Source organism: Spermophilus citellus (genome assembly GCF_964194105.1).
Source record: "Spermophilus citellus genome assembly, chromosome: 8".
In the NCBI taxonomy this organism is placed as follows: domain Eukaryota; kingdom Metazoa; phylum Chordata; class Mammalia; order Rodentia; family Sciuridae; genus Spermophilus; species Spermophilus citellus.
The window spans coordinates 55,985,234-55,999,342 of NC_138189.1; the positions used below are offsets into that span (position 1 = coordinate 55,985,234).

At 33.7% G+C, this 14,109-nt stretch overlaps 1 protein-coding gene across 4 annotated transcripts in view; it reads left to right on the plus strand.

Moving 5' to 3' along the window:
- Window positions 1–14,109, plus strand: part of MOB1B (MOB kinase activator 1B) — a 73,032-nt gene that overhangs the window by 48,046 nt on the left and 10,877 nt on the right. For all 4 annotated transcript variants that reach the window (XM_081303963.1, XM_081303961.1, XM_081303962.1 and 1 more), the window contains 2 exons: window positions 5,353–5,446; window positions 11,996–12,129. In XM_081303963.1, coding sequence (XP_081160089.1) covers window positions 5,353–5,446; window positions 11,996–12,129 — 228 coding nt within the window. The remainder of the gene's footprint in view (window positions 1–5,352; window positions 5,447–11,995; window positions 12,130–14,109) is intronic.

The following is a 14,109-nucleotide window of genomic DNA, read 5'->3' on the forward strand; positions in this document are numbered from 1 at the left end:
GCTGTACATTGTTTGGCAAGAGGTAGAAATTTTAACTTTTTTTTTTTTGAGTTTTTGTCAAACCAAGAATGCTTGCTCTAAGCTCTAGGGCCAGGGTTAACAATCTTTCTGTAAAAATTCAAACAGTTAATATTTTAGCCTGCCTAGGAACTCTCTTGCAACTATTCAGCTCTGATGCTGCAGGGAAAAGGTTATCATACACATATGTAACTGAATGGGTGTGACTGTATTCCAATAAAATTATTTACAAAATCAGAATGCTAGATTTGGCCAATGATCATACTCTGCTATAGGGGTAGGATTAAAATAATAGTAAATGAATGGATAATTAACACAGCTAATAGAGGAAAAAAATTCTATAAAGAGCATAGGAAAGAAAATAATCATAAGTAAAAAAAATAGCAGATATTAAGACAGTAGTTCGAAATTAAAATATTAGTAATTATATTAAGTATAAAGAAAAAATTCCAATAAAAAGACAGTGGTATGGGCTGGTGTTGTGGCTCAGTGGTAGAATGCTCGCCTAGCATGCATGAGGCCCTGGGTTCTATCCTCAGCACCACATAAAAATAAAGATACTGTGTCCACCTAATGCTAAAAAAAAAAAAAAAAAAAAAAAAGACAGTGGTAGAGTGTTTGCCTAGCATACATATATGAGGCCTTGGGTATGATCCCCCACATGGAAAAAAGTAAAAAGGGCAGTAATAATGTCAAGGAGGTTATAAATCAGAACAAATTTGCTGCTTTCAAAAGGCATGTTTTATACATATATGAAATGGTTGAAACATTAATACAAAGATGGCTGACAATTATTTCAGATAAAGTAGACTTTAAAACAAAAAACAGTAAAAGAGGGAGATTTAAAAATAGTAAATGATTCACTTTACAAAGAATATATAAAATTTGAAATTATATGTCTCTAATAACACCTCAGGGGCTGGGGTTGTGGCTCAGTGGTGGAGCACTCACCTAACACATGTGATGCACTGGTTTGATCCTCAGCACCACATAAAAATAAATAAATTAAATAAATGTATTGTGTCCATTTACAACTAAAAAAAATTTAAAAATATTAAAATCAGTTGACTGAATTAAAAGGAGGAGTGGACAAATCCATATTCATAATGAGAAATTTTAGCATTCCTCTTTCAGTAACCAATGGAAATGTAGAAAATGTAAAAGCTGGGTGTAATGGGGCAATTCCTGTAATTCCAGTGACTGGAGGATCACATAAGTTCAAGGACAGCCTTGATAACATAGCAAGACCTTCAGCAACTTAGCAAGACCCTATTTCAAAACAAAAAAGGCTGGGGATATAGCTCAATGGTAGAGTGCCCTGTGTTTAATCACAGCACCTTCCCCCCCCACTGAAAAAAATCAGTAAGGAATTAGAAAAATTTGAGCAACAAGTTTAGCAAACTTGACCTGAAGGATACATGATCTAAACCTAAGATCATAATTCATGCACATTTTGAAAAATCAGTACATTTCTTTGATCACAGTGGAATTTCACTGGAAACTAATAACAAAAAACTGGCAAATCTGTATGTTTGGAAAGAGTAAATACCAATGAAGAATTAGAAAATTTTTGTACTGAAATATAATAATAGATATGTTTTATTAATTTATTTAGCTATTTCTTCTTTTTGGTACTAGGAATTGAACTTAGAGCTGTGTTTTACCACTGAGCCACATTATCAACCCTTTTTAAAAAATTTTTTATTTTGAGTCAGGATCTCGCTAAGTTGCTTAGGGCCTTACTGAGGCTGGTTTTGAATTTCTAATCTCTTTCCTCAGTCTCCTTAGCTGTTAGGATTATAGGCGTGCACCACCACGCACAACTATAAATATATTTTAGATGGAACCTTATGGATAATAGCTAAAGCCATGTGAGAGAGAAATTTAGAGCCTTACATACACATATTAGGAAAAGAAAACATTTAAATTTAATGAATTAAGCATCAGAGGTTAGAAAAACAACAGCAAATTAAATTCAAAGGCAGTAAATTATTAGTAAAGATAAGAAATTAATAAAATAGAAACCATACAATGAAGAAAATGAACAAAGCAAAAAAACATGTATTGAGTCTTCCAAAAGTCTATTGAGGGGCTGGGGTTGTGGCTCAGTGGTAGAGCGTTCACCTAGCTCATTCGAGGCCCTGGGTTTGATCCTCAGGACCACATAAAAATAAATAAATAAAATAAAGGTATTGTGTCCAACAACAACTAAAAAAACTTTTTTTAAAGTCTAATGAAATTTATAATTCTTGGTAAGACTTATCATCAAGAAAATTGAGAGCAGCAAATAGTCACTTTTTCATTACTGAAATTGGCTATCACTAAAGATCTTTCATAGCCTAAAATTAATAAAAGAATATTGTGAATAAGGGGCCATAAATATAAATAATTTAATTGAAATGGAAATATTTCTGTAAAAATTCAACTTAAAGTTAATAGTAGGATTAAAAATCTGAATAATTTTGTATTTTTTTTAAATGGTAATCTAATTGAAAGCCTTCTCAAAGTAGAGATTTCCATTAAACATTTAAGGAAAGAATAACAAGCCTTTGGCTCTCATAGAGAATGGAAACAATGTTAATTTTATAAGCTTTTACCAGGACAGTAAAAGAAAGGAAACTAGGTCATTTAACTTAGGGAATAACCTTAATTGTAAAAATTCTAATGAAATATTAGCAAATTCAGTGTAATAATATTTAATAAGTATAACATATTGTGACAAAGTTAAGTTTATGTAGAATTACAGAGTTTGGTTTAACATTTGAAAACCAGTCATTGTAATTCATCACATTAACTAAAATCAAGGAGGAAGAAAACATGATCATGTCAATACATGTCTAAAAAGTATTTCATAAAATCCAGAATCAATTTATTATTTATCTTTAAAAAAATAATTTAAATTGGTACATTATAATTATACATAATAATGGTATTCATTGTGACATATTTATATGTGAATATAATTTTAAAAAAATGTATCAAGGAAGTAATGGATGAAAGCTTACCTTTTCTTTTTGTTGGTCCTGGGAATTGAACCCAGGTTCTCTCCCATGCCAGACAAGTGCTCTAGCCTAGTACAAGAAAGGTAATTGCTAAGCTACATTCCCAACCCTATTTTTTCATTGTAGATGGACACACAATATCTTTATTTATTTTTATGTGTTGCTGAGGATCGAACTCAGTGCCTCACACATACGAGGCAAGCACTTTACCACTGAGCTATAGCCCCATCCAGTTTCCCAACCCTTGTTAAAAAATTTTTAGTTTGAACAGGGTCTCACTGAGTTGTGAGGGCTGGCCTTAACATTTTTATCCTCTTCCCTCTGCCTCCAGAGTAGCTGGGATTACAGGCATGTACCACTGTGCCCTGCTGAGAATTTCTTTTGATAAAGCCTATCTGTGCAAAAAGAGTTGCAAATAACATCATAATAGTGAAATGTTGAAATTTTTCCTCAGGTTAGAAAAGGGTCAAGGCTATCCAACATAACCACTTAACAGACTCAGCCAGGAAAAAGAATAAAATAGTAAAATAGTAATAGTAATGACTGAAAAGGAAGAAAGACTTTTTTCATTAATAGCCATTGTGGATATATATGTTGAAAATTAAAAAAAAAACATGATTGTTAATACTATACCATGGTTATTCTTACTAACAGGTAAATTTAATAAGGTGTTTGAGGTGAATATAAAAATTATCAATAGCATCAAAAATGTGAAAAACCTAGGATTCAGTCTGCTTAAGTTATGAAAACTATGAATATAAAAACTATTCCTTTGTGATTAGCTTGTTGCTCTTCCATATATCCGTGTCATAGCTAGGTGTGTTTGTACACATCTAGGCCCAGCAACTTATGGTGCTGAGATGGGACAGTTGAAAGTTTAAGGTCAGCCTCAGCAACTTAGCAGAGATCCTAATAAATAAAAAAGGCTGAGGATGTAGCTTAGCAGAAGAACACACCTGGCTTCAGTTGCCCGTACTACAAAAGATAAAAAAGTACTCACCAAAGATCATGGACATATGTTTTCATCCTCTTTTTTTTTTTCTTTTCTTTTTTTTTTTTGTAGTTGTAGATGGACAGTATGTCTTTATTTATTTTTATGTGGTGCTAAGGATCAAACCTGGCGCCTTACACGTGGTAGGCAAGTACTCTACCACTGAGCTTTAGCCCCAGCCCCCTCTTTTTACTCTTTTAAATTTCATTGTCTCATCTTTCACATTGAGAAATATAGTCCACTTCGAACTACTTTTTGGGTATGTTGTGAATGAAGAATGAAGTTTTAATTTAAATTTTTTTCCATAGCAATAATTAATTGACTCAAATATTTATGAAAAGATTGTCTTTGCCTACTGTTCTACCGTGATGGCTTTGTTGTAAATCAAGCGTTTCATCTGTGCTTGCATTTGTTTCTGATTTTTCTATTCTGTTTCCTCATTTTACTAAGGTCACACTATTCATTGTGTTTTATAAGTCTTGATATACACCTTCTGATTCTTTAGGAATGTGTGAATGGTCTTGGTTCTTTGCTTTTTTAAATACATTTTAACATTTTGAGGATCTGTTGAATAACATTCCACTATCATTTAAATTTGCAGTTTTCATGTTTTTTGCCAACATATTTTCATAGGGTATTTGACTTGCAAGAAATTTCTTTTGGGGGCTGGGGATGTGGCTCAAGAGGGTAGCGCGTTCGCCTGGCATGCGTGCGGCCCGGGTTCGATCCTCAGCACCACATACAAACAAAGATGATGTGTCTGCTGAAAACTAAAATAAATAAATATTTAAAAAAAATAAAATCAATTAGCATAAAGGGATTAGGTTTAAAAAAAAGAAATTTCTTTTGTGAAGTGACAGTTTAGGCTGTTTCACATTTTCTAGTGTGTCTGTCCTCCCTCCCTCCCTCTGTTCCCTCTCCTTCCTCCTTTCTTCCTACCTTCCTTCCTTCTTTATTTTCTGTGCTTGGGATTGAACCCAAAGCCTCACACATGCCAGACAAGTGCTCTATCACTAAAGACACACCCCCAGCCCTGTTTTCTTTATCTTACTCATCTATAGGAGTTCTTTGTGTATTCTAGATAAAAGATTTTTGTTGTTTGTATGTGTTGCAAAGAATTTTCCCCACTCTGTTGACACTTTTGCTCTATTAAATGGAATCACTTGATGAACACAGGCTCCCGATTTCAGCATAGCCAGATATTGGAGCTTCTGGGTGTGCTTTGTGTTAGTTGTTCTTTGTGGGGAAAAGAGCACAGATAAAGTTAAGATTATGCTTAAATAAAATAAAAATTTAATTGTAACCATTATATTTTACTTATAATTGCTATATACTTTTCAGCTGTGGATTTCTTCAATCAGATCAACATGCTTTACGGAACCATCACAGACTTCTGTACAGAGGAGAGTTGTCCAGTGATGTCAGCTGGACCAAAGTAAGACATGGTTAATGATTAGTTCTCATTTTATTTATAGTTTTTAGATAAGAACAAAGCTTCTGATTATATATTTTCTCTACTTAGCAACTCCTTCAGTGGTTTGCTAATGACTATTTTATCAAGCCAGATTCCATAGCTTGAGCTTTATGATCCTCCCTGTATTGTATTTATTTAGGGACTTGCTGCTTAAATTAAAAAAAAAAACAAAAACAAACAGAAGAAGAAGAATTTATTCAGGGTCTTGCTGAGTTTTTTAGGGCCTCACTAAGTTGCTGTGGTTTGCTTTGAACTCGTAATCCTCTTGCCTCATCCTCCAGGGCTGCTGGAATTACAGGAGTACACCACAGCTCCCAGCTTAGCCTTGTTCTTTTTTAAAAATATTTTTAGTTGTAGATGGACCTAATACCTTTATTTTGTTTATTTAGTTTTTTTTTTTTTTAATTTAATGTGGTGCTGGAGAATGAAACAGTGCTAATAACAACAATGGCAGCTACTATTTAGTGATACCTATATGTAAGGCCCTTCATATATTATATGTTTTACTTCATACCACAATATTCATCGCAAGAATATTGCCCCATACATTGTCATGAATGTAAAGAATATAGTCAGATGACTGAAGAGCTCAGAACAGAGATATTAGAGCTCAGGAAAGGAATTGTGCTAACATATAAGGATGTTAAATATAAGCTAAATTCTTAGTAAAGAGAAAGGAAGATGACACTGGAAAGGGCACAAAGCTGAACTTTTACTTCTTTCTAGCCCACAGAGATAAGTAGCTGCAGTTATTAAAAATTCAGTGCCTTTCAATTCCTTGCTTCCTATAGACCTCTTCCTATAGAGTTTTGTTCTGTGGTTTTCAACCCTCAGGACTGTTGACTTTGGAGAATCGTGGTCTGTGGACTTTGTTGTTGCAGGTGTCTCTCTTGGGGATCCTTCACCATATTTGAATTTATGTGAATTATGTAGTTCTTTGTTTTTAAATACTGTGGTTCAGAGATACAGGTGTTTCCTAGTTTCATCAAAGACAAAATGAATTTCTGTTACTTGTTATTTTAGGAGGTTTTCTTAAAGGAAAAAAGTTGTTTAAAAATGAAATCCCTTGGGGCTGGGATTGTGGCTCAGCAATAGAGTGCTGCCTAGCATGGGTGGGGCCTGGATTTGATCCTCAGCATTAAATAAAGTATTGTGTTGTGTCCATCTACACCTAAAAAAATAAAAAAGGTATTAAAAAAATGAAATCCCTTTTAGTACATCTTAATTCTGGTTAATATTATTGGTGTTTACTTAGGATGTTTTAAGTTTTACTTGTGAAAACAGATATTTTTAATTGTGTTGTTATGTAGTTAACTATGCATTGAAAACACCATGTTCCTTTATTTGAGAGCTGTGTTTGTTTCTGCTTGTGTGTGTGTGTGTGTGTGTGTGTGTGTGTGTTACTGTCTGCCTTCCTTCAAGCCTGTCTGTCTCCCTCTCTCTCTTCCTTTTTCCTTTTTTTTTTTTTTTTTTGGACACTGGACTTTTCGCTAGTGATAATGCTAAGAAGACCTAGTTGTTGTCAAGGTTCTTTATTGGCAGAGGCAAGACTGTACCAAGAAGAAGTATCCCTTACCTGAAACACTTGAAACCAGAGGACTTTAGGATTGTTTTTGATTTTGGAATATTTGCATACACATAGAAATATTTCAGGGATAGAACTCAAGTTTAGACATGGGATTTATTTATGTTTTACATACTCCTTATATACATAACCTGAAGGTAATTTTAGGCAATATTTTTAGCACATCTACATTTTAACTGCAGCTTATCATGAGCATGAGGTCAAGTGTGGAACTTTTCTCTTTTGGCATCTTATCTGCACTCAAAAGATTTCTAATTTTGTAGCTTTATAGATTTTGGATTAGGTATGCTCAATCTGTACTTGGCACTGGCCTCTTCCAAAGTAGTATTAAACAATGCCTCATAGGACTTGGTTCTCACTTTCTGTTTATTATTATTATTTAAAAAGAAATGGTATAGTTTACAGGTTTGTATAGTCATAACAAAAATTTAAAAGAAGATTGTCAAAGATGGAATAAAAACAATGGATGGGGTAAGATAGCTACAAAATGAAGGAAGTCATCTTAAATATAAACATAACAAAAGAAGGGCTGGGGATGTGGCTCAAGCGGTAGCACGCTCGCCTGGCATGCGTGCGGCCCGGGTTCGATCCTCAGCACCACATACCAACAAAGATGTTGTGTCCGCCGAGAACTGAAAAATAAATATTAAAAAAAAATTCTCACTCTCTCTCTCTCTCCTCTCTCACTCTCTAAAAAAAAAAAAAAAAAAATGTTAAAAAAAAAAAAAAAAAAAAACATAACAAAAGAAAAAGAGAAGATAAAGGAATCAGTTGTAAACGATAGGTGTGAGCAACATAGAGTTGTCTTATTTTTCAGAAAGCCTTATGATATTTAAAGTTTTAATTATTTTTTTAAATTTAAAATATTTAGTATGATTTTTTGATTAACTATGTGTTCTTTTGATTTTTATATTTAAAAGTGAACACAAAATACCTGAAAACTTAAAAAGATAAAAAAGAAAAACATGTTGTAAAGGAACAATAAAGATGTTATGCTATCTTAAAGGAGAAAACATGGATGAAGTCCCCTTCTCTAAGTGAAGAATAAGGATGGCTTAAAGTTCTGCCATTTACCATCTGTCTCCTAAGAGGATCAAAGAAGAAGAAATAAGCTTAAATCACACTAAGCACTTTAATTTTATAATAGCAAGATTCCCTTAACTGTGAAAGTGATTAATCATTGCAACAAGGTCCCAAGACTGTTGGGAACTCTCTCCTTGGAGACCTTCCAAATGGACTTGATAGTCATTTTTTTTTTAAACCTTTGTTCTGTTTATTTGCTTTTTTGCTTGTTTGTTTATTTATTTATTATTTATTTATTTATGGTATTGAGGATCAAACCCATGCCTCACACATGCTAGGCAAGTGCTCTACCATTGAGCCACAACCCCAGCCCTTGACAGTCATTCTTGTCGTCTAATTGTTGGCAATAGATCCTCCCAAAAAGTGTGTATTCAGACACATCTTGTTTTAGATTATTGTTCAGTAACAAGTAGTTGTGATTATATAGAAAGTATTTAATTTATTCCATCTCAACATAATTCTTATCATTTAAAATACTCTGTAGTATTCTGCCTTTTTTCTTCTTCTTTTTTGCTAGATTCTCAGACATATCAGTCAGTCCAAACTCTGGGAACAAGGTTAGAAAGCACAGTGTTGCTTTGAAGATTGAAGCAACAGAGGTAACTTTTGGAAGCTAAAAATCTAAATGCTAGGTTCAGTTTAGAGAGATTTATATTTGTAGTGTTGACTGTATGATTATTTCTTATGTTAAAATTCAGGTTGTGTGTGTGTGTGTCTGTAAAAGAAACACACACACACACACAGTGTTAGGGTTCATACCATATTGTTTTTACTTGTTCATTTGCAGGTCTGTCTTTCTAGTAAACTGTTCTCCTTGGAAGTAGGAAAAGAATCTTTTTAGTGACTCTTGTTCTTAATTTTGTGTCTTTTCACATAATAGGTGCACATTAATAGTTAAATTGGAATGTAAGTTTCTGATAATACCCAAAACCTGTGAACGTCTTTCTTTGAGTTGCCAGTTTTCTTTAAAGCCATATTTAACTTTTCAGCCAAATGTACTCAGATATCAAGTCATTTTCTTTATTCTTAATCTTACTTTGGAGTTCTGTGTTTATCTTCAACTCAAAATTTAAAGTGTCAAGTAAAAAGAATTATACTGCACAGGAGAAATGTTTTTTAAGGAAGAAAACCATAAAATTCAAAGATGATCATCATAACACTGAGTTATGATAGTTTTTTTAAAACAGTAGAAATTTATTTTTTCTAATTATTTATACATGACAGTAGAATGCATTTTGAAACATTGTATACAAATGGAGCACAACTTCTCATTCCTCTTGCTGTATGTGGTGCAGTCACACCAATAGTGTAATCATATTATGTATATAGGGTAATAATGTCTGTGTTATTTCACTGTCTTTCCAATCCCCACAGCTCTTCCCCTACCCACTCCTCTTACTCCCCTCTGCACAATCCAAAGTTCCTTCATTCTTCCCTATGCCACCTACCAACTATGGATCAGCATCCACTGGTCAGATAAAATATTTGGTCATTGGTTTTTTAGGGATTGGCTTATTTCACTTAGCATGATATTCACTAGTTCCATCCCTTTACCTGCAAATACTATAATTTCATTCTTATTTAAGGCTAATATTTCATTGTGTATATCTACCATATTTTCTTTATACATTTACCTGTTGAGGGGCATCTAGGTTGGTTCCATGGTTTAGCTATTGTGAATTGAGCTGCTATAAACATTGATGTGGCTGTGTCACTGTGGTATGCTGATTTTAAGTCCTTTGGGTGTAAATCAAGGAGTGGGCAGCTGGGTTAAATGGTGGTTCCATTTCAAATTTTCTGAGGAATCTCCATACTGCTTTCCAGAGTGGTTGTACCAGTTTGATCCACTTTGAATTGATTTTTGTGCAGAGTGAGAGAGAGGTTTAATTTCATTTTGCTACCTATGGATTTCTAGTTTTCCCAGCACCATTTGTTGGATAGGCTATCTGTTCTCCAATGTATGTTTTTGGTGCCTTTGTCTAGTATGAGATAACCGTATTTATGTGGGTTTGTCTGTTTTCTATTTTGTACCATTAGTCTACATGTCTATTTCCGTGCAATATCATACTGTTTTTGTTACTATTACTCTGTAGTATAGTTTAAGATCTAATACTGTTTTACTCTTCTTGCTAAGGATTGCTTTGGCTATTCTGAGACTCTTAATTTTCTTTCTTTTTTTTTTTTTTTTTTTGTACCAGGGATTGAACTCAGGGGCACTCAAACACTGAGCCACATACCAGCTCTATTTTTTATTTAGAGACAGGGTCTCACTGAGTTGCTAAGCACCTTGATTTTGCTGAGTCTGGCTTTGAACTCGAGATTCTCCTGTCTCAGCCTCCTGAGCCACTGGGATTACAGGCGTGTGCCGCCATGCGCAGCTCTGGGTCTCTTAATTTTCCAAATAAATTTCATGATTGCTTGTTCTAGTTCTGAGAAGAATGTCATTTGGATTTTAATAGGAATTACATTAAATCAGTTTTGGTAGAATGGCCATTTTGACAATATTAATTCTGTTTATCTAAGAGCATGGGAGATCTTTCCATCTCTAAGATCTTCCTGAATTCTTTCTTTAGTATTCTATAGCTTTCATTGTAGAGGTCTTTTACCTCTTTTGTTAGGCTGGTTCCCAAGTGTTTTTTTTTTTTTTTTTTTTTAAGGCTAATTTCCTAATTTTTCTTGCAGTGGATTTATCATTTATGTATAGAAATGCATTTGATTTATGGGTATTGATTTTATATCCTGCTACTAGAAGAATTCATTTGTTAGTTCTAGACATTTTCTGGTGGAATTTTTTGGATTTTCTAAATATAGAATCATATCATCAGCAAATGGTGATAGATTGAGTTCTTTTCCTATTGTGTCCCTTTAATTTCTTTCATCTGTCTGATTGCTCTGGCTAGAGTTTCCAGGACTATGTTGAAAAGAAGTGGTGAAAGAGGGCATACCTGTCTTGTTCCAGTTTTTAGTGGCAATGCTTTCAGTTTTTCTCCATTTAGAATGATGTTGGCCTTGGGCTTAGCATAGATAGCTTTTATAATGTTGAGGTATGTTCCTACTTCCCTAGTTTTTCTAGTGTTTTGAACATGAAGGGGTACTGTATTTTGTCAAATGCTTTTTCTGCATCTATTGAGATAATCATATTATTCTTGTCTTTAAGTCTATTGATTGATGTATTACGTTTATTGATTTCTGTATGTTGAACCAACCTTGCATCCCTGGCATGAACCCCACTTGATCATGGTGCACTATCTTTTTAATATATTTTTGTATGCGATTTGCCAGAATTTAATTGAGAATATTGACATCTATGTTCATTAGGGATATTGGTCTGAAATTTTCTTTCTGTGATGTGTCTTTGTCTAGATTTGGTATCTGGGTGATACTAGCCTCACAGAATGAGTTTGGAAGGGTTCCCTCCTTTCCTGTTTCATGGAATAATTTGGTGTTAATTCTTCTTTGAAGGTCTTGTAGAACTTGCTGAGTACCCGTCTAGTCCTGAGCTTTTCTTAGTCGGTAGGCTTTTGATGGCTTCTTCTATTTCATTACTTGAAATTAATATGATACAGTTTTTCTACTGTAATGTAGAATTCTACTTTGTGTGAAGGAAACCTGTGTAAGAAAATTCATACATGTTTCTAAAAGTGTGTAAACAAAGAGTGAGTTTTATGTGCTCTGCTTAGTTTGAACTGTGGTAAATACAGAATAGTCCACAGGCAATTGAAAAATGCACTTTATTTGGAGAAACACTGCTTAATACATGCTTATGCATAAATTAATAATATACACAGATATAAATATGAAAATATGTGCTTTATGTATGTGTTTTTATCTTTCCATTGCAGATATGAGTATCATTGGGCAGATGGAACAAATATAAAGAAACCTATCAAATGCTCTGCACCAAAGTATATTGATTACCTGATGACTTGGGTCCAGGACCAGTTGGATGATGAGACATTATTTCCATCAAAAATTGGTATAATTATTTTATGCAATCGGGATCCGTCATAATTTATCTAATCTTATGTTTCTGGTATTGTCCTGACTCTTCCTACACTATCCAGTTGGACAGTTCTATAGGGCTGTGTTTATTGAGTTCCCAAGAGGAGGCACAAAAGTTTGTTAACCCAGCCATAACATAAGGAAGATATCCTATGTAAATTGATTTTCTTCACCCTTTAACTTAGTGTCTTCAAATACATATTAGTTGAAAGAGGTTACGTATATCGGTTCATTTTATTTGCTAAATTTTAGTGGCACTCCAGATTAAAATATGATTGAACTTACTTATAATCAGTAAGGGCTTTGGGAAATTGTGGTATGTGTTATTTTCTTGAGAATTATGAAGATCAAATATCCTTTCAGTAGAAAATACTAGATAACATTCAGCATTTGTTTTTGGGGATTGGCTAACTTCACTTAGCATTATCTTCTCCAACTCCATCCATTTACCTGCAAATGCCATGATTTTATTCTCTTTTATTGCTGAGTAATATGCCATTGTGTATATATGCCACTTTTTTAAAAACTATTCATCTACTGAAGGGCATCTAGGTTGGCTCCACAGTTTAACTATTGTGAATTGTGCTGCTATAAACATTGATGTGGCTGTGTCCCTATAGTATGCTTTTTTAACTCCTTTGGGTATAGACCAAGGAGAGGATTAGCTGGGTCAAATGGTAGTTCCATTCCCAGTTTTCCAAGGAATCTCCATACTGTTTTCCATATTGGCTGCACCAATCTGCAGTCCCACCAGGAATGTATGAGTGTGCCTTTTCCCCACATCCTTGCCAACACTTATTGTTGTTGCTAATAGCTGCCATTCTGACTGGAGTGAGATGAAATCTTAGAGTAGTTTTGATTTGCATTTCTCTAATTCCTAGAGATGATGAACATTTTTTTCATATATTTGTTGATTGATTGTATATCCTCTTCTGAGAAGTGTCTGTTCAGGTCCTTGGCCCATTTATTGATTGGGTTGTTTTTTTGGTGTTTAGCTTTTTGAGTTCTTTATATTCCCTAGAGATTAGTGCTCTATCTGATGGTGTGAGGAGTAAAAATTTGCTCCCAAAATGTAGGCTCTCTATAGAAGAACTCTAGATAGGGCAGAGGGGTGGGAAGGGAAGGGAGCAGGCAGGGGGTTAGCAATGATGGTGGAATGTGATGGACATCATTATCCAAAGTACATGTATGAAGACATGAATTGGCATGAACATACTTTATATACAGAGATATGAAAAATTGTGCTTTATATGTGTAATAAGAATTGTAATGCATTCCACTATCATGTATTTTAAAAAATAAAATCAATTTAAAAAAAGAAAAAAAAAAGAAAATACTAGATAAAGGCTTAATCATATTCTAGGAACCACATTAGTTTTATGTCTACCAAAATAGTTCTAATCTTGTGCATTTAAGAACACCCTTTTCACACCATGGTTGTTATGAACATTGAGGTAATATAAGCCTTCCTATAATTTTCAATGATGAGAAGATGAGTAATTGAGGATAGTAACAAAATCTGATTTAAATTATAGGAAAAAAAGAAAATGGAGCTAATAATATCTATAGTAGTTATGTTTATTTGGGAAAAGAGTTTATGTTTCTGTTCAGTTTAACATTGTATTTGTGGCAAAGAGGGAGTTTCACTTTCTGATGTACAAAATCTTAACAGATGTTGAAATCAAGCTGTGTGAGAAGAAAATAAGTTTTGAGGGGTTGGCTTATTGTCAATTTGAGTGACTTTTGCTTTTTTATATTTGTCTTAAAGGGCAGACTTTTTAAATGGAAAGAGTTCACATCTAGATAGCTCATATATATTTACCTTTTCAAATGTTTTAGAACTGTTTTTCTGAAAAAAGTTAAGAGTTTGCTCTTCTAATATTGTTAGAACAACTTTTAGACTACATGTAAGTAGTTACTGTTCCAGAGTGTGTAAACATTTTTGAATATGAGA